Source organism: Mixophyes fleayi, chromosome 1 (assembly GCF_038048845.1).
Source record: "Mixophyes fleayi isolate aMixFle1 chromosome 1, aMixFle1.hap1, whole genome shotgun sequence".
Taxonomy (NCBI): Eukaryota; Metazoa; Chordata; class Amphibia; order Anura; family Limnodynastidae; genus Mixophyes; species Mixophyes fleayi.
The window spans coordinates 453,674,305-453,699,524 of NC_134402.1; the positions used below are offsets into that span (position 1 = coordinate 453,674,305).

Genomic DNA, 25,220 nt, shown 5'->3' on the forward strand with positions numbered 1-25,220 from the left:
GGGCAACACTTCCTTTTTTTCTTTTTTGAAGGTTTGATAAATCTATTCCTCAGCCTTAGGCGTTCTGCTGCCCTTGTACCACTCCCTGCATCACGACACATAAATGAAGGGTCTGCTCATACATGTGAAAGTGACAAGTGGACTTAGTTCTTGCTAATTGGGGGCTGCCATGATGATGTCGCTGAGTGTGGGCTGTATCATACGTTGCTGATTTTATTGATTCCAGTCAGTCACCTACTAGGTGGGATGGTCTTTCCCAAAAAAATAACAATGTGCAGTCAGCAACATTTGGTATAAACAGAGCAGTTTTGACATTGAAACAAAGCAGTATAGCTCTTGTTTCTACAACATATGGACTTTTATTTTATTTATCGCAACCTTGTAAGGACAAACTATATGAATACAGCAACCTACCCAGCAAAGCAAAAATCTAGGACATTGAGTGTATAATACTGTACATAAGACATACTAGGTAAGGCATATAACAAGTGTCGTATGGAACATGTATGAGACATGGAACAAGGTAGAGGAGGTTGGAGCAGACATGTATGTAATCACATAGAGTATTAGACGTACCATCGAACCGTGAGAGCTGTGTCAGGTCCTCTCCCATATCACTGGTGACTGTCAGAGACTGCTTCACCTTCAGGTTAGTCTCTCTGTAAGAGACATCTGTCAGATTCAGCCACACACACACACACACACATAGAAATCTGCTGGGGCTGCAAACCGCAGTCTGACACGGCCGCACGCAGATAAATTCATCTACCATCCGCCCAATTATACATCTGATGAAAATAGTCATCTGCAGCCTATTTGTGTGTCTACAGACAGCAATTTGTGTCCCCCGTCCCACATACAATTTCCTAATGGCAGAACAGATCTACCCCAAATTTCCTTCCTATGAAGACTCCAAACATGTACAGTAGAAGTGATTGTCTACTACACACACAGATCCCAACTTCAGGGACTACAACGTCTGTACGAGCGACTTCTTAAAGATCACTATCGTTCTATGGCTGCGTGTGAAGCCACTTTAACAATTTTTATAATCTTGCTTTCTAGTGCATGGTCACAGCCAAAGAAATTAAAGTTCAAATAAATAATTATTTTTAATATAAACAGAACACTTCCCGGAGCTTAACGTAGATGATAGAGGAAAAAAACTTCCCCCATCTAATATTTTTCGCAAATTGTAATGTTTTAATAAATATGTATAAATAAGCTGATCACACTGTGAATACTGTGCAATGTGGTTATTGTACATATGTCCCTATATACAATTAAAATCTGATTGTATTGGATAGGATTTGACAAGATACAATGCCAGGGCCTGGCTGGCAGGTTGTAGCCCAGGGGGACTCGGCACAGGAGCCTATTTAGAACATTTTAAATGAATAAAAATGCTGTATTGCATGAGGGATGATAATTGAGCAGCTCTGTCCTCCTAGCAACCGCCCGTCTCTAAATCACCTAACACCCCATCCTGGGTGTCGGATATCGGGCACTTACCCATCTAGCTCAGCTGTCTCGATGTACACCAGGCTGTTGGGTTCACTGCTAGACAGTAACAGCAGATCTGCCTGAAGAGAAGAGAGCGGTGAGACCCCACTGCTGGGAACGGAGGGGGGGATGTTGTGATTTCAAATATTACACAGAATAGTGGAAATCTCTTCAGTCTCATCTTTTGTTCATTACATTTATAGCATAATAGTCCTCATCAGAGAAGAGAGAGAAAATCACGGAGTGCCTCAGGCAGGAGAGACAGACAGCGGAGTGCCTCAGGCAGGAGAGACAGACGGCGGAGTGCCTCAGGCAGGAGAGACAGACGGCAGAGTGCCTCAGGCAGGAGAGACAGACGGCGGAGTGCCTCAGGCAGGAGAGACAGTGGTGTGTCTCAGGCAGGAGAGACAGTGGTGTATCTCAGGCAGGACAGACACCGGTGTGTCTCAGGCAGGACAGACAGTGGTGTGTTTCAGGCAGGACAGACACCGGTGTGTCTCAGGCAGGACAGACACCGGTGTGTCTCAGGCAGGACAGACACCGGTGTGTCTCAGGCAGGACAGACACCGGTGTGTCTCAGGCAGGACAGACACCGGTGTGTCTCAGGCAGGACAGACACCGGTGTGTCTCAGGCAGGACAGACACCGGTGTGTCTCAGGCAGGACAGACAGTGGTGTGTTTCAGGCAGGACAGACAGACAGCGGTGTGTCTCAGGCAGGAGAGACAGACGGCGGAGTGCCTCAGGCAGGAGAGACAGACAGCGGAGTGCCTCAGGCAGGAGAGACAGACAGCGGAGTGCCTCAGGCAGGAGAGACAGACGGCGGAGTGCCTCAGGCAGGAGAGACAGTGGTGTGTCTCAGACAGGAGAGACAGCGGTGTGTCTTGGGCAGGACAGACAGCGGTGTGTCTCAGGCAGGACAGACAGACAGTGGTGTGTCTCAGGCAGGACAGACAGACAGTGGTGTGTCTCAGGCAGGACAGACAGACAGTGGTGTGTCTCAGGCAGGACAGACAGACAGTGGTGTGTCTCAGGCAGGACAGACAGACAGTGGTGTGTCTCAGGCAGGACAGACAGATAGTGGTGTGTCTCAGACAGGACAGACAGTGCTGTGTCTCAGGCAGGACAGACAGCGGAGTGCCTCAGGCAGGAGAGACAGACAGTGGTGTGTCTCAGGCAGGACAGACAGATAGTGGTGTGTCTCAGACAGGACAGACAGTGCTGTGTCTCAGGCAGGACAGACAGCGGAGTGCCTGAGGCAGAAGAGACAGACAGCGGAGTGTCTCAGGCATGACAGACAGACAGTAGAATGAAATTGAACCTTATTACATAGACCAGAGACATCCAATCTCACCGTTACAAAGTTGTTATTTTCCAATTTTATGATATCGCCCACCTGGACTTTCATCCATTTCTCATTTGTAAACCTGCCGGAGAAATGCGTTAGCCCCAACGATACACAGATACGTTTACCAAGAAAGGATTAGATGTGTTTTAATCAGCTCCAGTTATTTACTAGGGATTATCTAGACTTCCACCATCTCTTCCAGTTTTAACATATTATATAAATGGTTACAGTATGGAGATCCAATGTCCCATTACACTCTTTACTAATGTAAGATATAAGTGAAGCTTGAACGGGTATTTCAGGAGAACACTCCAAATAGAAGGACGGGGGGTGATCCTAAGGTGACAGTAGGCAGGAGGTGGCGGCGGCCCGCAATCCCGTAAGAGCGCAGACTGACATTCCAGTACCAGAAACCAGAATGAGTCTATGTAAGTACCAGGCGGATAAATAGCTGCAGTGGTGTAAATAGGAATCTACTGTGACTGTGGACATCCTGTACGTTCAGAAATGACAGCTATAATCATCTTCTCTCTGACTCTCTACTCTACATATATATATATATATATATATATATATACACACACTTGTATCAGGCATAACATGTACATTCATAGCTGCATGTTAATAACGTGTAATAAAATGTCAGATGTAGCTCACATGTATGTTCTGAGCTCACATGTATGTTCTGAGACCACATGTATGTTCTGAGCATAATAAATTCACTTGTGTTTCAATTGCAAAACACAGATTAGTGTCTAATGTTATATTGCAACTTTCTGCTCTTATAGTTGCTTTGAAGAGAAAAATTAGAAAAACTAGATCATTGTGCAATCAGCACAATGGTATTTTTTGCAAATCTCTGCGTTTAAACAAAGCTTCAGTTGCATTAGTGGGACTAATACCACACTATTATTTTCATATATTTTTCTAACATTTTAAGATGCCTGTGTTCAGCTAATGACTGCGATGCATGATGGGGGATGTAGTTCCACGCTTGACTGATCAGTGGTGATGTGTATGGTGTGAATGGGATCTGAATGCTCTTTGTGTTTACAGTAACTATGTCTGTGGTTTGAAACATTTGATGTTAAAGTTGCAAAATAAAATCCCAGAAAGGTGATGTGTAAATATTTTGCAATGTGGTGAAATCCTTCTCTGTGTTGTGAGTTTATTTACAAAGCCGCCCTGGTTACACTGCAGCTCAGCTTGTGAGCAGTGTAGACACGTGTGATACATTATTATACAGGGGATAAACACAAGAAGAAGAGAAGGATTATTATTATTCGTGTCTCTCACCCTCCTTTGCTGAGCACCTGGACTGTCCGGTTGTTGACCTGATTGTCACTTTTATGTCGGTACTAAAACAAGAGAGAGATTTCATGCAGAGAAGTCACATTATAACGTTACAGGTCTGGTTGGTGTTAATGCACCGGCTGCAGGCTGCCTATGTCCCTTGGTAGAATGTTACACTGATTATTATTCGCAATAATAACAATTTTTCAAAAACGTTTTAAACCCCTTCTTAATAATATGTACAGTGTGATCAAACCTCAGTTACACCGGACCTCTAATATTACTTAGGAATCTCACTGAATAGTAAGCTGAGGGCAAGTTTAACACGTTTTCCCAGGAAAGGTAGGGGAAGGGGGAATTAAAGTGTGACCCATCTGAATCCACAAGGATTGTACTGAAAATACTTTATATTATTATTTTTTATTGTTTTTTTTTTTATTAATCAATGTTTTTTTTAGATACACTCTAATACATGGTGCGCCTAATACAGAGTGATGATCATACCAGTGACCCAGCTGTGTTTGGGAAACAACCAATAATATATCGATTACATTTAAAAATGACAAACATGTCCACGAAGGTGAATTATTCTTTTTAACTGTGTTCTTATTGTATATTATTGTATATAAAATATATAACTACATAAAACATAATGTAGGATGAACCTTTGTCGTAATCCAAGACGTGCCCGGTCAATGCTGCCATTATTTGTGACATATACTTAAAGAAATCCTTAAACGGGGGACTCCTAGTTCAGAATAAAAGAAGTGACTTCTGGTCTGTGTGGGGTGCAGGAATAAGACCCCTTTTGGTTTTATTAAAGGGGGCCAGGGGATTATTGCAGAAATAACCATTTTTAGGTTCACACTTTTGTGTTGTTAGTGCTGGGACTGTCAATGATTATGACTTAAAGGGGGCGGTGCCAGACAACCCAACTCAAACTCTGACAACCAGAGGACAATGCTATATGTTAACAGCAGTAAGAAACAATAAGGTTGATTAAATAGTAATAAATAAGAACTTTAATCATGGTGTTAAGAAGAATGTATTATAACCCGGCTGTTCAAGGTGGACAAATCATCAAACATATTACATCAGACACGATCAGGTAATATTGTATGCTCAGTATACTGTAACATTAGAACGTGCTCTATGCATATAACATTGATACATAACACTAAGGAGTGACTTCTTACAAAGTCGTCTGTGGCATCTTTGACAGCGGACACGGTTAACACCAGCACCAGAGGGACGACTGTAGTAAACCAGGACAGGGAAGAGACTTGAGGAATGAGCTGTGGAAATAAACACGTTTGATGTACACGTGAAATGGGCCATAGACACTGTGCTGAAACTTGTACATTAGAACATGCAGTACCCACTCATAGCCTGTAGGTGGCAGGTTTGCTATTGTTTTATAATAATACTGTTGGTAAAAGTCTTGCAGGCTCCTCACTAAGTACAAGTCTGATATTCAGAGATCACAAGAAAAGAACAAAATCCCCAAAGTACAATGTGCATAAAAGTGCTGTATGAATCTGCCAAAAGATTGGCTCAGTGATTAGGAGGACGGTCTATGACATTGGGGGTATATTTACTAAACTGCGGGTTTCAAAAAGTGGAGATGTTGCCTATAGCAACCAATCAGATTCTAGTTATCATTTATTTAGTACATTCTACAAAATGACAGCTAGAATCTGATTGGTTGCTATAGGCAACATCTCCAGTTTTTCAAACCCTCAGTTTAGTAATTAAACCCCGATGACTGTCTGGAAACTTTGGTTTGTATCCAAGTTTTAGCTTCCTGCGACCTCTGACTGGGAGTCAAATGTAAACGTTAACTAGTAAGATAAACTGAGACAGAAAACCGCTGTACACTGCAACGTGTAATGTGTTAGATCTATATAAGAATATACATTCTATGCGATACTTTCCTTTACATTCTAACAAAAATGTGTTTAAATGTTTCAAAATGTTTTTACTAAAATCTTCATCTTCATTTTTTTTTTCATTTAGAATAAACATATAACAGGCGGTTTTCTATAGATCACTAAGATAAACATTCACATATACAGGATAGATACAAATAAATAAACATTTGTAGATGGAATCATCTAGCAGCCAGAGTTTACATATATATTTTATATATATATATATATATATATATATATATATATATATATTATATATGTAATATATATATATATATGTAAAATACATATAATATATACCAATGCATAGCATTTATTGCAGATATGTAGATATGTTTGTGAATGTTACAATGTGTCGTTTGAGACTAGATCCACTGGTATGATATCTTCTGGGTGGTATCAGAGCCCCATACTTTGTGTCCATCCAGCACCATCTTTAGAGGTTCAGAGAAAGGTATTCACCTGTAGGACGAGGAGGAAGACGAAGTAAGCGTTAGCAACGCGCTGAAACTGCTCGAAGAGATTCAGGGGGAGGAAGGTGAAAACATTGTATTTTGAGGTCTTGATTGCATTGGTCTGAAAGAGAAAAAGACATCGATTATTCTGACATTTATATCAGACACTTTAAAACAAACATAAGAAAGTTTATACAAAGTTATCCCAACTATCCGCAGTTACAAAATAATTAAATATTTTAATGAACACTTTTAAAATAATCCACCATAGACTGACACTGATCCCATCCGAATGGGATTAAATTCTAGTGTTCGCCCCATAATACAAAAAGTCCTAAAATGTTTCCTGACCCCCCCTGGTCTTCCAGGGTCCTGACTGTTACCTCTAAATTACACAGAGAGCAGTCAGAGAAAAACCGTTTCCATGACAACAAAATGCACAATCTGATCAAACATTAAAAGTTACAAACTAGTTTCTACCCCACAAACGAACCTAACGAAAGGGACAGATCCTACTGATGGAGGGATCTGGGTCTAATGTTTTATGGGCATGCTTTAAAGTTAATCTTGACGTGCCTGGGCAGATATTAATACTAATTAATATTAATACTGGGATGTTGGTTAAACACATTGAAGTTGCTCGGTACAGTAATAAGTGGCATCTCTTCGAGTGCTTCTAACAGGTCACGTTTTAGGTATTTCCATATTTTTGTGTTTCAAAGTGTTTTATTAGTTCAGTGGTTAGCCCTTCTGCCTTACAGCACTGGGGTCATGAGTTCAATTCCCGGCCATGGTCTTATCTGTGTGCAGTTTGTATGTTCTTCCCGTGTTTGTATGGGTTTCCTCCGGGTGCTCTGGTTTCCTCCCACGCTCCAAAAACATACTAGTAGGTTAATTAGCTGCTATCAAATTGACGCTAGTGTCTGTGTGTGTGTGTGTGTCTGTGTGTGTGTGTGTGTGTGTTAGGGAATTTACAGTGGTGATCGGTATCCTGATGCTTGGGATAAATACGAACAGTGAAATCACAACATAACTAAAATGTACACTTACCTGGACACTAACGGAGGACGTTACCGACCTGCTATGCGGCTGCTGGAAAATGCGAAGATGCTCGATGCCGGCGCTTTATTGTGACTTCTCAGAAGACAGCGACAAGTACATTTAAAGAGGTAAGTTAACGGTTAGGGTCACGCTGCGTCAAACTGCGTTACGCTGCGTCAAACGACGGTGACATCAAAATAGACCACCGGCATCCAGCATCTTCGGATTGTGTACCAGTCGCATAGCAGTTCTTTGGGTAATGTCCTCCGTTGATGTCAAGGTAAGTGTACATTTTAGTTATGTTGTGATTTCACTGTTTATGTTTTGGTTTTTTTAGGTATAGTCGGTGGCGGTGTCCCAAGTATCGGAATACCGTACCCAACCTGGGAATTTAGACTGTAAGCTCCAGTGGGACAGGGACTGATGCGAGGGACAAATCTTCTCTGTACAGCGCTACGGAATTGGTGGCGCTTTATAAATAAATGATGATGATGATGATGATGAAGATTTCTTAGTCAAGAACAGGTGAATTTATCTAGTAGACACAGACAGTATTTAACCCACATACTAATGTGTTCTCGCACTGAATCAACAATAGCTGTTGACAGATTCACAGCAGAGATGACAAGTTACAACGTTACAGGTCAGAGTTACACCACGTTCTATAACAAGGTAACAGTAGCTCCAAATGTGACACTAACCCGGGTCACTGTGGGTTATTGATACAAAACGGCTGCGATCAGGACAACCAGGAGCTGGGATCGTTACATTGTATAAAATGAAGTGAGATTTATACGGATACATTATCTTCTGGCCCTGTATGTACAAAGGTTGTAGTGAGTATAACAAATTGTAGCTTCTGCTGCAATAATAAATTAAGTTGACCGATGTCCTCAAGTTATTAAAGTCAAAACGAGGGGCGATGCCCCTCTTAGCACTGACACTTGTAGGGACATTAGTGGACCAGTGTCCATATTGGATAAATGATCCAGACGGGGATATGCGCCAGTTTGCATAGCGTAGGAAATGACTCAGCACTTGTACAGACAGTGGGTGCACGCCTATTCTCTTACGCAGTTCTGGCACCAGAGAGTGCGGGAGAGAGCAGGGGCGTGCAAACACAGACTGAGTATACTAAAGACGGCTCGTCTAGGGGCACATTAATCAATGTTCTCAAAAAGTGAAAAATAGTTTTCAATCCTTATCGCATTGATAAGGATTGAACTATTTCTCAAATTTATGAAGAACGCAACACAGAAACAGCAGTTCCGATAAACTGCTGTTTCTGTGATTAAAAAAACCATACTTACCACGTCCTCTTCGTAATGCGCTGTCTCTGGATCTCCTCCTTGTCTTCTTCGTTCTTCTTCATACTGCAATTGCGCATGTGCAGTTCGTAGACCTGGGCATGCACACAATCTGCCCACGCACATAATGATACGATTGTTTTACAGAGTTGCAAATATGTCAATCCTGGATTATCTTATGTCGGGAACAAATTTTAGATCAAGATCTTTTTTGAGCCACACAAGCAGCAATCATTAAAAATCTCATTAAATATAATCGTGCAGCGAAAAAAACCATTGTTATATGTGTTTGATGGGGGTGAAAGGGAGTAAATACTTATTTCACACTTTACACTGCAGCTTCCATTATAAAGTGGATTCTGGGTAAATCTGTAGAGTACACTTCTCCTCCACGACTCATAGAGTCAAATGTCCCTTTATGAGTCTAGTTGTCCTTTGCACCGTTTACCATAAACCACCACAGTTATTGATAAGAAGTGAATGAACAGACGTTGGACATTGGCTTTAATGACGTGTCACATGACCAGGTACCATGCTGAGCGGTTAAAAGACTTTAATTGACAACTTCCTTAAGATCAGACAAATCTTAGTCAAGTCAGGAGATTACGTCTGACCTTTATCTGCATCTGATAGTCAAGGTTGTAACAATAGAAATAGCAGCAAATGTATCTGCTCTGGGCAACAAAATGTGTCACGTAGCCCCCATCAATTACAACTAAACCAAGGAATTCTACGTTGAAAATCCCCTTGTGACTTACAGCCCACCAATCACCAGACTAGAGGAGCAGCTCCTCTAGTCTGACCCCTATCCCAGGGTCCTTTCAGAGTTCCTAAATGATTGGTGATTGGTGGGCTGTAAGTCACAAAGGGATTTGTGCCTGGCCCCCAGGATCAACTGTGGGGTCTAAGCAGATGATTACCTTGATTATAGGTACCATGGCTATGGAGCCCAGCAGCATTGGGGGCCCTAAGTAAATAGATAAAATATCTCTCCTAATTAATTCTAATAACTTCTCCATCTAGTAAGGAACCTACATGTAGTTCCGGTACTTGTGCACGGTGCTCGTGGGTTGGCATGGAGCAAATCATGGAGATATTAGAGGGAGAGCTTGGGTGGGTGTTAGGGCCTCTTTCAGAATGTTGCTACAGGGCCCGGTGTTTTCTTGCTATGCCCCTGGATAAAGTACGATGTTCCTGGTAGAACCGCACAAGCAGAACGCGACGTGTTATATATTCACAAACCGCCACAATACTCTGAGTAATCCGACACCACTTGGGGTCTTCTACAACCTATTTAAGGTGCTGCTTCACTGCTATTAGCTGAAGGTGTCGGTCATGAGACCACCTGGCTCTGTTATATATCTCAGTTAGGGTCCCTCCCTTATAACCCCGGGGTTCTCTATGGAGGTTGTGTATGAAGTCTCCCGCATATTACTGTTTGATAATATCATCCAGTGAATGACCAGTTGGCTGATCATTGTTAATTGTGATTGGTTGATTTAATCATGAATTTAGGATGGTTATTGTGGATTGTAGGATAGGGCCGGACACACCGGCACCTCATAGAAAAACATGACAGAGTTAAAAAACAGAACGAAAAAAAAGACATGAAAAATAGAAAAACCCAGTTCCTAATGATCAGCTTCAGGGCTGCGGTTGAGGCTTTTATAGCTACAGCGAATATTTAGACATAATTCAGGGCAATCCTCCCGTCTCCAGCTCTGTTATTCCCATGTTCTGTTAGTTTAGAGGTCGCGTTTTATATAAAACTCATTTCTGGGCCATGAATCAAGTAGGACGGGCTGTACGTTCCCAGAGCTCCGCTTCCCTGCTTTCTACTCTCTTTACATCTCATCTATCTCAATGCTCCATAGGTCGGGCTTACGGGAAATTCTGATTTGCCATCAGCAAATAAAAAGAGCTATTAACACGGGATAAAAAGTCCAAATCACAGGGTATGAACCTGGCAAATAACCCGCTCCCCACAAATTACTGTGTAACTGAAGAATGAAGAGACAAATATTATGTCTGGTGTATGTAATATATCACTATTCCAGAGCAGGGTCTGAGAAAATTATGTAGGCTTCAGAAAATATCCAGGAAGAAATAAAATTAACAAAAAAGGAATATATATACACACACACACACACACACACACATACACACACATATATATATATATATATATATATATATATATATGTATATATATATATATATATAAACACACACACCTAAGCGGAGGGCAGCAGATCAGCAGCAGTCTCCTTGGAAGATATTTTATAATGTTACTAACTTTACACATACATACATACATACTCACGCTTACACGCATATAAAGACACATACATACATACATACATACATACATACATACATACATACTCACACTTACACGCATATATACTCACATACATACATACATACATACATACATACTCACACTTACACGCATATATATACTCACATACATGCATATAAAGACACATACAAATTTATGTGCAAATCCATTTGGTGCTCCCAGCAGACAGCTGGACCCTACCGTCCACCATTAATGTCCGTCCTAATCATTTGATTGATCCTCATCTGAAGACCGGAATCAGTGTGTTTAAAGTCTCACACAAAATGAAGTTTGCAGGTCAAAAACAACCTAACTGGTCATCAACCATCACAATGTTCACGGGTAACACTTTTAGTCTGAGCCTCCAGATTCTGAATGAGAAATAAAGATCTATAAACTAATCCCCAAATGTTAGAACTATTGTGGCAATGAAACAGAGGTGTATATTATTATGGGCTGGTGGCTCAGTGGTTAGCACTTCTGCCTCACAGCACTGGGGTCATGAGTTTGATTCCCGACCATGGCCTTATCTGTGTGGAGTTTGTATGTTCTCCCCGTGTTTGCGTGGGTTTCCTCCGGGTGCTCCGGTTTCCTCCCACACTCCAAAAACATACTGGTAGGTTAATTGGGTGCTATTAAATTGACCATAGTCTCTCTTCTGAATTTAGACTGTAAGCTCCAATGGGGCAGAGAATGATGTGAGTGAGTTCTCTGTACAGGGCTGCTGAATTAGTGGCGCTATATAAATGTAATGCCCCCTACTGGCGTTTTAGTGAACCCTGCACCCCAGTGAATACAGGAGGCGTCACCAAGAGTGCAAGATAGGCGTTTGTGAAAAGTGACAAACTGGTTGCTATGGTGATAACCCAGCCCAGCCTGTGAGACTGAGTGAGAGGAAGGAGGGGCTGTCAGAAAGGGGGAAAAAGAGAGATACAGACAGAAAGAGAGAGAAGAAATGTAGCTGGGAATCTGGGAGCTTCCTCCCAGGCTCCCCCGGCATTGCCTTGGAGTGTGAGCGCGAGATAAACTACACTGTGATTCTGGCTGAACTGTGAGTAGCTGTGGAACTACTGTGACCAGGAGAACCTGGTATGTACTGTGATAAAACCAGCAGTGTGGCTGCAGAAAGGGAAGGAGCCCCCAATCCCAGTGAGGGGGAGAACCCCATGTCACTAAAGAGAACCTCAAGAGAGAGAGAGGGACATATTGCATGGGAGAGACCCTGGAGGGAGGGTTGCTGCAAGACGTAAGGTATCTGAAGTGTCAGAGCCTAAGGCTGGGAGTACACAGAGTAGTGTCAGAGCCAGGGGCTGGGTGTACACAGAGTAGTGTCAGAGCCAGGGGCTGAGAGTACACAGAGAGAAGTGTCAGAGCCAGGGGCTGTGCGTACACAGAGTAGTGTCAGAGCCAGGGGCTGTGCGTACACAGAGAGAAGTGTGTGAGCCAGGGGCTGAGAGTACACAGAGAAAAGTGTCAGAGCCCAAAGGAGAAATCATCCCCGCAGAGGAGGGGTGAGCTGCAGTTGAGAGTTAAACAGCGTGTGTCAGAGCTGCATTAAGAAGCTGCCATACTCTTCTCCTTGAAAACAAACTCTTGTTTTTCCATGTGTGCCAATAAGTCCGCACCCAGCAAAGGAGACTTGTCGCTCAGCTAATTAGTTTAAAGATAAATCAGGAGTAACATTAACTGCAGAGAATGAGTATAGCCAGGACTCTGTCCTATAAACAACCCGTCTATACAGAACGACTCTGGATAATATCCTTATGGGATCTCGGAGCAGATCGTCAATGAGCGTCTAACCTCAGTCTCGGCTCAGTGTATCTGGAATATGAGACATAATGAGCCTTCGCCACATTGTTTAACTGTTTCTTCTCTACAGCAGATTCAACTTCATGTAAAATACCATATATAGGACACTCAAACAGCGTCGGACTGGCCTGCCGGGGAGCCGGACAATCCACCGGTAATCCCCGACGCTGGTTAGCCACGCCCCGCTGGGACCGTTAGCCACGCCCCCCGCTGGGTTTGTTGTTCCAAATAGGTGACAGTTGATTGAAGTGCAGAGAGCCCAGACGCGACTGTGGCTCTCTGCACATGCGCTGTACAGCACAGTCGTTGGTTGGTAGATGAGTCATGTCACATGACTCATCTGGAAAGAAGAACTGCCCGCAGTTGGAGAGGTCCTGGCTCCTGCCGCCAAGAGGAGCTACATGAACAATGCAGGAGCAGCAGAAGCCATTTCTGATAAGGTCAGTATAGCACGCAGCCTGTCATTTTGGGGAAGAGGGGAGAGAAACAAAGTGACATGAAAGATGAGGGGAAATAAGGGCATGTGAACTGCCATGGCAGAGTGTGAATGGGGGGGGTAGTGCAGCATGGCAGAGTGTGAAGGGGGGGGCAGAGCACAGCATGGCAGAGTGTGAATGGGGGGCAGAGCACAGCATGGCAGAGTGTGAAGGGGGGGCCCAAAGCAGCATAACACAGGGTGATGATGGGGGGCCAGGAGAAGGGGGGCAAAAGCAGCATGGAGGGCGCAGTTTGATCATAAGGAGGCACAGCATGGTGAGCATGGTGATAAAGGGGCACATTAATGTGTGATGGCACAGCGGGCTTGTGGAAATGTAATGTGTGTGTGGTAGGTGGTGGCTAACTAATGGGTGCTATTTTGTGAGGAGCATGAGGTCTATTTATTAAATGTGAATATGAATTATTTAATGGCAGTGACGGTTGCGGGAAATAGGTATATTTATTATACATAAATGCTATTAATTTATTGTTGGGGTTGTCTGAAGGGAGGGAAATAGGTTAATTTATTAAATGGGAATGCTATTACTTTAATGTTGGGGCTTTAGGAAGACTTAAGTATTAATTGTGGGTCCTATTGATTTAAGATCGGACTGGTTGGAATTTTCTAAATGTACTCATTTTTTTCCAGACAGGGCCCCCAAAATTCCAGGATCCAGACAAGCCGCAACTAAAGAAACCAGGTGACAAGAACAGGTAGGACAGTCTGTCAAATGTTCTGAGTTTAGTGGGAAAATCCTGATTTTATTTTATTTTTTTGGTGACTGTTCTGCCCAATCTATGGGGTAGGTCAAGACTGTGTACTCTTTATATACACACTGCATTCTTTATATACTACACTAGGGTGCTAGCTGTTCTTTGTGGGCTGATCACATCCCCTCTAGTGTCTGACGGTCTTGCCTCTTTAATGGCTGGCCACACCCCTTCTGGTGGGCCCCTGGTGTTGCAGCCCCCGGTGGGCCCTTCATGCCCCAGTCCGACGCTGCACTCAAACATTACTTATGACAAAATAAAACAGGAATAAAACTGCGTTTGCCCCATACTTCAACTATTGCTTTACTAAAACTAGTAATCATTTTACTATTGTCATCTAAATGGACAAAAGTATTTGGACGCTTGACCATTACACCAACAGGGACTGTAATGACATTGTATACAAATACATATACTTTAATATGGAGTTGGTCCCCCTTTTGCAGTGATATCAGCTTCCACTCTTCTTGGAAGACTTCCACAAGATGTTGGAGTGTTTCTGAGGGAATTTGTTCCCATTCATTCTGTAGAACATTTATGAGGTCAGACACTGATGTTGGATGAGAAGGCCTGGCTCACAATCTCTGTTCCAGTTCATCCCAAAGGTGTTTGATGGGGTTGAGGTCAGGGCTCTGCGCCGGCCAGTCAAGTTCTTCCACACCTAACTCATCAAACCATGTCTTTGTAGTCCTTGCTGTGTGCACTGGGTCATGTTGGAATAGAAAAGGGCCTTTCTCAAACTGTTGTCACAAAGTTGGAAACATAACATTGTCCAAAATAACTTGCTATGCTGAAGCATTAAGATTGCCCTTCACAGGAGATAAGGGGCCTAGCCCAAACCCTGAAAAACAGCCCTATACCATTATCCCTCCTCCACCAAACTTCACAGTTGGCATAATGCAGTCAGGCAGGTAATGTTCTCCTGGCATCCGCCAAACCCAGACTCGCCCATCTGACTGCCAAGCAGAGAAGTGTGATTCATCACTCCACAGAACACATTTCCACTGCTCCACAGTCCAGTGTCGGTGTGCTTTACACCACTCCATCCGACACTTGGCATTAGTCTTGGTGATGTGAGTCCTGCATGCAGCTGCTCGGCCGTGGAAACCTATTCCATTAAGCTCCCACTGCACAGTTTTTGTACTTACATTAATGCCAGTGGAAGTTCGAAACTCTTCAGCTATGGAATCAGCAGCGAGTTGGCGACTTAGCAGTTATTGACCCCGCTCTGTAATTTTACGTGGTCTTCCGCTTTGTGGCTGTTGTTCCTAGACGCTTCCGCTTTCTAATAATATCACTTACAGTTGACCGTGGAATATCCAGCAGGGATGAAATTTCACAAAACGTCTTATTACGAAGGTCGCATCCTATCACAGTACCACGCTGGAAGTCACTGAGCTCTTCAGAACGACCCATTTTGTATCACAAATGTTTACAAATGGAGACTGCATGGCTGGTGCTGGATTTTATATACCTCTGGCAACGGGTCTGATTGAAACACCTCAATTCAGTAATTAGCAGGTGTGGCCAAATACTTTTGTCCATATAGTGTATATACAGTATATAAATGAGAGCATCCACACTCCTTACTCAGCCATCAATGCTCATTAAATAAACTGACTTTTCACAGCTTTAATTAACTTTCCTGTCTAATAACCAGCTTGTTGCGTCCTGTAATCAAAACCAGTCCTAATCTGCAATATATAATCATGGTTATAACTCACTACTATTGGACCTATCAACTACACACAATAGAGGCAGACATTTTGTGGGTCGAACCAATAATTTAACCTATTTCTATAGAAATAGTGACATCACTAAGAGATAGAATCTAGCTATCATTTTATACAATGTACGAGATACATAATAGCTAGAATCTGAATGGTTGCTATGGGCAACACCGCCATTTTTTCTTCAGTGATGTTACTAGTTTCCAGCAAAATGATTGGCTGCAGTCTTCTGAGTACTGGTTTAGCTCACAAAATAGCTGCCTCCACTGTATGGACAAATTTAAATCACATTATCGGGCAGTGTGTCCCAGCTAATGATCTGCAGATTACATAAATGAACTTACCGCATACTGGAATTTGAGGTTGAATTCTCGGTCGTTCGCTCGCAGGTACCTCTCTTTCTCTGCATGGACGAGAAGGAAAGAAGAGACCTTACATACATGAATCATGTCATTTATAATATTCTATTTAAATAAAGGGGATTTCTAGATCAGTGATGAGCAGGTGGCTCTAGAGATACTCGGAGCCTTCCCCTGTGGCCCCAGCTCCTTGCTGATAGAATGTCAGATGTGTATGTTATAGACTGCTGACGTGTTATTACAGATAGGTGTCTCTGTCTTTGATTAAATCGGCGGTTCCCAAAGTGTGCACCGCGGCTCCCAGGGGTGCCGCGGCGCTGTCACAGGGGTGCCACGGGCCAGCCATTGACAAAAACAAACAACACAAAAACTGTCACTGCATGAGAGAGATGGATGCTGGGTCCCGGCGCCGCGCGGATTGGTAAGTTTTTGTGTTGTTTGTTCTGTGGCTGGCGCGCGGCAGAGGGGGACACAGCGTGAGAGGGGCAGAGGAGGAGGACACAGCGTGAGAGGGACAGAGGAGGGGGACACAGCGTGAGAGGGGCAGAGGAGGAGGACACAGCGTGAGAGGGCAGAGGAGGAGGACACAGCCTGAGAGGGGCAGAGGAGGAGGACACAGCGTGAGAGGGACAGAGGAGGAGGACACAGCGTGAGAGGGACAGAGGAGGGGGACACAGCGTGAGAGGGGCAGAGGAGGAGGACACAGCGTGAGAGGGCAGAGGAGGAGGACACAGCCTGAGAGGGGCAGAGGAGGAGGACACAGCGTGAGAGGGACAGAGGAGGGGGACACAGCGTGAGAGGGGCAGAGGAGGAGGACACAGCGTGAGAGGGCAGAGGAGGAGGACACAGCCTGAGAGGGGCAGAGGAGGAGGACACAGCGTGAGAGGGACAGAGGAGGGGGACACAGCGTGAGAGGGACAGAGGAGGGGGACACAGCGTGAGAGGGGCAGTGGAGGGGGACACAGCGTGAGAGGGACAGAGGAGGGGGACACAGCGTGAGAGGGACAGAGGAGGAGGACACAGCCTGAGAGGGGCAGAGGAGGAGGACACAGCGTGAGAGGGACAGAGGAGGGGGACACAGCGTGAGAGGGGCAGTGGAGGGGGACACAGCGTGAGAGGGGCAGTGGAGGGGGACACAGCGTGAGAGGGGCAGTGGAGGGGGACACAGAGTGAGAGGGGCAGTGGAGGAGGACACAGCCTGAGAGGGGCAGAGGAGGAGGACACAGCGTGAGAGGGACAGAGGAGGGGGACACAGCGTGAGAGGGGCAGAGGAGGAGGACACAGCGTGAGAGGGCAGAGGAGGAGGACACAGCGTGAGAGGGACAGAGGAGGGGGACACAGCGTGAGAGGGGCAGAGGAGGAGGACACAGCGTGAGAGGGCAGAGGAGGAGGACACAGCCTGAGAGGGGCAGAGGAGGAGGACACAGCGTGAGAGGGACAGAGGAGGACACAGCGTGAGAGGGACAGAGGAGGGGGACACAGCGTGAGAGGGCAGAGGAGGAGGACACAGCCTGAGAGGGGCAGAGGAGGAGGACACAGCATGAGAGGGACAGAGGAGGAGGACACAGCGTGAGAGGGACAGAGGAGGGGGACACAGCGTGAGAGGGACAGAGGAGGAGGACACAGCGTGAGAGGGACAGAGGAGGAGGACACAGCGTGAGAGGGGCAGAGGAGGAGGACACAGCGTGAGAGGGACAGAGGAGGGGGACACAGCGTGAGAGGGGCAGAGGAGGAGGACACAGCGTGAGAGGGGCAGAGGAGGAGGACACAGCGTGAGAGGGGCAGTGGAGGGGGACACAGCGTGAGAGGGCAGAGGAGGAGGACACAGCCTGAGAGGGGCAGAGGAGAAGGACACAACGTGAGAGGGGCAGAGGAGGAGGACACAGCGTGAGAGGGACAGAGGAGGGGGACACAGCGTGAGAGGGACAGAGGAGGGGGACACAGCGTGAGAGGGACAGAGGAGGGGGACACAGCGTGAGAGGGACAGAGGAGGGGGACACAGCGTGAGAGGGACAGAGGAGGAGGACACAGCGTGAGAGGGGCAGAGGAGGGGGACACAGCGTGAGAGGGGCAGAGGAGGAGGACACAGCGTGAGAGGGACAGAGGAGGGGGACACAGCGTGAGAGGGACAGAGGAGGGGGACACAGCGTGAGAGGGACAGAGGAGGGGGACACAGCATGACAGGGGCAGTGGAGGGGGACACAGCGTGAGAGGGGCAGTGGAGGGGACACAGACTGAGAGGGGCAGTGGAGGGGGACACAGCGTGAGAGGGACAGAGGAGGGGGACACAGCGTGAGAGGGTCAGTGGAGGGGGACACAGCGTGAGAGGGGCAGTGGAGGGGGACACAGCGTGAGAGGGGCAGTGGAGGGGGACACAGCGTGAGAGGGACAGAGGAGGGGGACACAGCGTGAGAGGGGCAGTGGAGGGAGACAGCGTGAGAGGGGCAGTGGAGGGAGACAGCGTGAGAGGGGCAGTGGAGGGGGACACAGCGTGAGAGGGGCAGTGGAGGGGGACACAGCATGAGAGGGGCAGTGGAGGGGGACACAGAGTGAGAGGGGCAGTGGAGGGGGACACAGCGTGAGAGGGGCAGTGGAGGGAGACAGCGTGAGAGGGGCAGTGGAGGGGGACACAGCGTGAGAGGGACAGAGGAGGGGGACACAGCGTGAGAGGGGCAGTGGAGGGAGACAGCGTGAGAGGGGCAGTGGAGGGAGACAGCGTGAGAGGGGCAGTGGAGGGGGACACAGAGTGAGAGGGGCAGTGGAGGGGGACACAGAGTGAGAGGGGCAGTGGAGGGGACACAGACTGAGAGGGGCAGTGGAGGGGGACACAGCGTGAGAGGGGCAGTGGAGGGAGACAGCGTGAGAGGGGCAGTGGAGGGAGACAGCGTGAGAGGGGCAGTGGAGGGGGACACAGAGTGAGAGGGGCAGTGGAGGGGGACACAGAGTGAGAGGGGCAGTGGAGGGGACACAGACTGAGAGGGGCAGTGGAGGGGGACACAGCCTGAGAGGGGCAGAGGAGGAGGACACAGCGTGAGAGGGACAGAGGAGGAGGACACAGCGTGAGAGGGACAGAGGAGGGGGACACAGCGTGAGAGGGGCAGAGGAGGAGGACACAGCGTGAGAGGGCAGAGGAGGAGGACACAGCCTGAGAGGGGCAGAGGAGGAGGACACAGCGTGAGAGGGACAGAGGAGGGGGACACAGCGTGAGAGGGGCAGAGGAGGAGGACACAGCGTGAGAGGGCAGAGGAGGAGGACACAGCCTGAGAGGGGCAGAGGAGGAGGACACAGCGTGAGAGGGACAGAGGAGGGGGACACAGCGTGAGAGGGACAGAGGAGGGGGACACAGCGTGAGAGGGGCAGTGGAGGGGGACACAGCGTGAGAGGGACAGAGGAGGGGGACACAGCGTGAGAGGGACAGAGGAGGAGGACACAGCCTGAGAGGGGCAGAGGAGGAGGACACAGCGTGAGAGGGACAGAGGAGGGGGACACAGCGTGAGAGGGGCAGTGGAGGGGGACACAGCGTGAGAGGGGCAGTGGAGGGGGACACAGCGTGAGAGGGGCAGTGGAGGGGGACACAGAGTGAGAGGGGCAGTGGAGGAGGACACAGCCTGAGAGGGGCAGAGGAGGAGGACACAGCGTGAGAGGGACAGAGGAGGGGGACACAGCGTGAGAGGGGCAGAGGAGGAGGACACAGCGTGAGAGGGCAGAGGAGGAGGACACAGCGTGAGAGGGACAGAGGAGGGGGACACAGCGTGAGAGGGGCAGAGGAGGAGGACACAGCGTGAGAGGGCAGAGGAGGAGGACACAGCCTGAGAGGGGCAGAGGAGGAGGACACAGCGTGAGAGGGACAGAGGAGGACACAGCGTGAGAGGGACAGAGGAGGGGGACACAGCGTGAGAGGGCAGAGGAGGAGGACACAGCCTGAGAGGGGCAGAGGAGGAGGACACAGCATGAGAGGGACAGAGGAGGAGGACACAGCGTGAGAGGGACAGAGGAGGGGGACACAGCGTGAGAGGGACAGAGGAGGAGGACACAGCGTGAGAGGGACAGAGGAGGAGGACACAGCGTGAGAGGGGCAGAGGAGGAGGACACAGCGTGAGAGGGACAGAGGAGGGGGACACAGCGTGAGAGGGGCAGAGGAGGAGGACACAGCGTGAGAGGGGCAGAGGAGGAGGACACAGCGTGAGAGGGGCAGTGGAGGGGGACACAGCGTGAGAGGGCAGAGGAGGAGGACACAGCCTGAGAGGGGCAGAGGAGAAGGACACAACGTGAGAGGGGCAGAGGAGGAGGACACAGCGTGAGAGGGACAGAGGAGGGGGACACAGCGTGAGAGGGACAGAGGAGGGGGACACAGCGTGAGAGGGACAGAGGAGGGGGACACAGCGTGAGAGGGACAGAGGAGGGGGACACAGCGTGAGAGGGACAGAGGAGGAGGACACAGCGTGAGAGGGGCAGAGGAGGGGGACACAGCGTGAGAGGGGCAGAGGAGGAGGACACAGCGTGAGAGGGACAGAGGAGGGGGACACAGCGTGAGAGGGACAGAGGAGGGGGACACAGCGTGAGAGGGACAGAGGAGGGGGACACAGCATGACAGGGGCAGTGGAGGGGGACACAGCGTGAGAGGGGCAGTGGAGGGGACACAGACTGAGAGGGGCAGTGGAGGGGGACACAGCGTGAGAGGGACAGAGGAGGGGGACACAGCGTGAGAGGGTCAGTGGAGGGGGACACAGCGTGAGAGGGGCAGTGGAGGGGGACACAGCGTGAGAGGGGCAGTGGAGGGGGACACAGCGTGAGAGGGACAGAGGAGGGGGACACAGCGTGAGAGGGGCAGTGGAGGGAGACAGCGTGAGAGGGGCAGTGGAGGGAGACAGCGTGAGAGGGGCAGTGGAGGGGGACACAGCGTGAGAGGGGCAGTGGAGGGGGACACAGCATGAGAGGGGCAGTGGAGGGGGACACAGAGTGAGAGGGGCAGTGGAGGGGGACACAGCGTGAGAGGGGCAGTGGAGGGAGACAGCGTGAGAGGGGCAGTGGAGGGGGACACAGCGTGAGAGGGACAGAGGAGGGGGACACAGCGTGAGAGGGGCAGTGGAGGGAGACAGCGTGAGAGGGGCAGTGGAGGGAGACAGCGTGAGAGGGGCAGTGGAGGGGGACACAGAGTGAGAGGGGCAGTGGAGGGGGACACAGAGTGAGAGGGGCAGTGGAGGGGGACACAGCGTGAGAGGGGCAGTGGAGGGGACACAGACTGAGAGGGGCAGTGGAGGGGGACACAGCGTGAGAGGGGCAGTGGAGGGGGACACAGACTGAGAGGGGCAGTGGAGGGGGACACAGACTGAGAGGGGCAGTGGAGGGGGACACAGAGTGAAAGGGGCAGTGGAGGGGGACACAGCGTGAGAGAGGAGGGGGACAGCGTGAGAGAGGGCAGAGGTGACAGAGGGCAAAGGAGGGGGGACAGTGTGAGAGGGGGCAGAGTGTCTGGGGGCAGAGGGGGCACAGTGTCTGGATGCAGAGGGGGCATTTTTGCATACAACTAAATAAGTATTTCTGTCCTGACCTAAATACTATTACATTTTTTTGACCCAACTACTTCTAAAACAGGACTGCTCAGTAATTATTTTGGAGGGGTGCCTTGAAAAAATTATGGAGACTCTAAGGGTGCCGTGAACTGCAAAAGTTTGGGAACCACTGGATTAAATGTATTTTAGTATCTTATTACTGAGATTAAGGGTAATGAGCAGCTGATGAAGGTTAGAGGGCCACACCATGTGGCCCCTGCAGCGTATCAGGTTGCCAATCACTGGTCTAGAAGATCAGCCAGGAGCTGCACCTGCTCATAATGAACAATGTATCCAGAATGTATAAATTAAATATCATTTAATATACTGATGTGAAAGGCCTAGGTGACCTAGTTATTATTACATGGACGGTACGTGAAGAAGGGGGGAGGGGTATACTCAGTACCTGTTACTGAACGATAGCTGTCACTGTCAGATGTGTCCCTTTCAGGGGCGGATCTAGAAAAGTATCCTACCCGGGGCGATTTAGTGGGGGCGATTTAGGCCCCGCCCCCTTTTTGACTTCAAGGCCCGGCAGCAAGCCCCTGCTAGGGGGGGAGATCGCCCCGATCGCCCCCCCCCTGGATCCGCCACTGGTCCCTTTCACTAATTACACTAAAAAGTGTTAGAAACAGAAAATAAGCATCAACATATAATCCAATATTAAACCAAAATAAATGGATGAGTCACTTGTCCAGTGCACCGTCCCGTAGACTCAGATGCCAATGCCGCACAGATGGGCATGATGCAGAAACTAGGAAGAGGGACGGGTGCAAGGAGAGATCTCAGAAACTCATCAGATGTGATCTAATAACAGTCTCTATCCCTCTTCTTCTTCTCAGTATAAATGTGTTATTAGTACATGGCCATGTGATAAATAGAGTTATTAGTACTTGCTCATGCCATATGTAGAGTTATTAGAACATGGACATGTGATATACAGAGTTATTAGTACCTGATCAGGTGATATATATAGAGAAAATTATTAATACATGGCCATGTGATAAATAGTGTTATTAGTACATGGTCATGTGATATATAGAGTTATTATAAAATGGCCATGTGATATACAGAGTTATTAGTACATGGCCATGTGATATATACTGTAGAGTTATTAGTACATGGTCATGTGATATATAGAGTTATTAGCACTTGGTCATGTGATATCTAAATGTATTAGTACATGGCCATATGATATCAGTGGCGCACGCAGGGGGGGGTTTCTGGGTCTCCAGAACCCCCCCTCTTCCGCTAACTAAGTGCCAACCATAGTGGCACTGTACTATACAGCACCGCCGCGGACGCTTCTTTGACAGCGCCGCGGCTGCTGTATAGTACAGTGCTGCCGAAACGGAGCTGCTGCGCATGCGCGGGCGATGCGCAGCAGCTCTCTCGCGTCTTTTGTGTTTTTTTTGGTCAGGGGGGAAACTGCGTGCGCCCCTGGATATATAGAGTTATTAGTACCTGCTCACAAGGGCAGGCTGGGCTGGGGGGCAGGGGGTCCTATAGTGGGCAATCTTGGACTGGGTCACTGGGCCACCTGCATTTTTTTCTGTTTAAAATGTTTCTAATAGACTGCTGAGGCGAGTCCTGCCCCCGAGCTACAGCTTGCCAGCCCTCCCCTGCCTGCTGGTGTGATATATAGAGATTTATTAGTACATGGCCATGTGATATATAGAGGATGATTGTGGCATGTATGGTTAGTATGTTCTTCCTGTTGTGTAATTAGTACCTGGCCACATGTGATTGCCAAATAATAACTACTAAGTGGACATCATTTGAAAGAGGAAATTCTCATCCTCATATATCACACATCTCACATTATTGTGGAAAGTGTGACTATTTCCCCTGTCATTCTGTGCTGTTTCACAAGGATTACCATGTCACGCTTTCCTAGAAGCTGTTTTCTTTACACTTATCTGTGAATCGGTTTCACTTTTACTGTTCAGTTGGAACAATGGTCGTCCAGGAAACAGCAGTAAACAATTATAACACAACATGAAGGGTAAAAGTTCACAGCAGAAGAGGTGAGAGCTCTGTACACACTACAGACAGCTGTAATCTACCAGGAACCACTACACATAGCACGGTGCTGGACGCTGCTGGACAGTGCTAGACGCTGCTGGACCTTGCTGGACGCTGCTGGACATTGCTGGACAGTGCTGGACGCTGCTGGACCTTGCTGGACAGTGCTGGACGCTGCTGGACGTTGCTGGACGCTGCTGGACATTGCTGGACAGTGCTGGACGCTGCTGGACACTGCTGGACAGTGCTGGACGCTGCTGGACCTTGCTGGACAGTGCTGGACGCTGCTGGACGTTGCTGGACGCTGCTGGACATTGCTGGACAGTGCTGGACGCTGCTGGACACTGCTGGACAGTGCTGGACGCTGCTGGACCTTGCTGGACAGTGCTGGACGCTGCTGGACGTTGCTGGACGCTGCTGGACATTGCTGGACAGTGCTGGACGCTGCTGGACATTGCTGGACAGTGCTGGATGCTGCTGGACCTTGCTGGACAGTGCTGGACGCTGCTGGACGTTGCTGGACGCTGCTGGACATTGCTGGACAGTGCTGGACGCTGCTGGACACTGCTGGACAGTGCTGGACGCTGCTGGACCTTGCTGGACAGTGCTGGACGCTGCTGGACCGGTCACCGGTGCATTACAGATTCTACTCATATGTGAGAATATCTTAACAAAACTTGTGTCATGAACTTTTCCATCTGTCCAAAGCAGCCGTGGCGGAGGCCATCTTTCTCCTCCTACCACTGAAACACCCGCTGAATGTGACAGGGCAGCATGATGGCTCAGTGGTTAGCACTTCTGCCTCATAGCGCTGGGGTCATGAGTTCAATTCCCGACCATGGCCTTATCTATGTGGAGTTTGTATGTTCCCCCCATGTTTGCGTGGGTTTCCTCCGGGTGCTCCGGTTTCCTCCCACACTCTAAAAACATACTGGTAGGTTAATTGGCTGCTATCAAATTGACCCTAGTCTGTCTTTCTGTGTGTGTGTGTGTTAGGGAATTTAGACTGTAAGCTCCAATGGGGCAGGGACTGATGTGAAGGAGTTCTCTGTACAGCGCTGCGGAATTAGTGGCGCTATATAAATAACTGATGATGATGATGATGTGTCTCCTTCCGCTGCTGCTGGCATTGGGTGGGCAGCAGGGTAGGTATTGTAAATGTGGGGAGTGTGGCCACTTCGGGATCGGGGAATGGCGGCTCTGCTTCCTGCGTCCCCTGCCTGCTCTTCTGAGGAAACCCAGGAGCGCGTGCAGTGAAAAAAACGTTCAGGGCTTCACTG

At 48.2% G+C, this 25,220-nt stretch overlaps 1 protein-coding gene across 5 annotated transcripts in view; it reads right to left on the bottom strand.

Moving 5' to 3' along the window:
• LOC142102090 (phospholipid-transporting ATPase ID-like) overlaps positions 1 to 25,220 on the bottom strand; it is a 101,064-nt gene that overhangs the window by 15,018 nt on the left and 60,826 nt on the right. For all 5 annotated transcript variants that reach the window (XM_075186655.1, XM_075186648.1, XM_075186684.1 and 2 more), the window contains exons 3-9: positions 16,349 to 16,407; positions 6,536 to 6,649; positions 5,339 to 5,437; positions 4,146 to 4,207; positions 2,856 to 2,928; positions 1,513 to 1,583; positions 577 to 659 (exon numbers count right to left, since the gene is read on the bottom strand). In XM_075186655.1, coding sequence (XP_075042756.1) covers positions 577 to 659; positions 1,513 to 1,583; positions 2,856 to 2,928; positions 4,146 to 4,207; positions 5,339 to 5,437; positions 6,536 to 6,649; positions 16,349 to 16,407 — 561 coding nt within the window. The remainder of the gene's footprint in view (positions 1 to 576; positions 660 to 1,512; positions 1,584 to 2,855; positions 2,929 to 4,145; positions 4,208 to 5,338; positions 5,438 to 6,535; positions 6,650 to 16,348; positions 16,408 to 25,220) is intronic.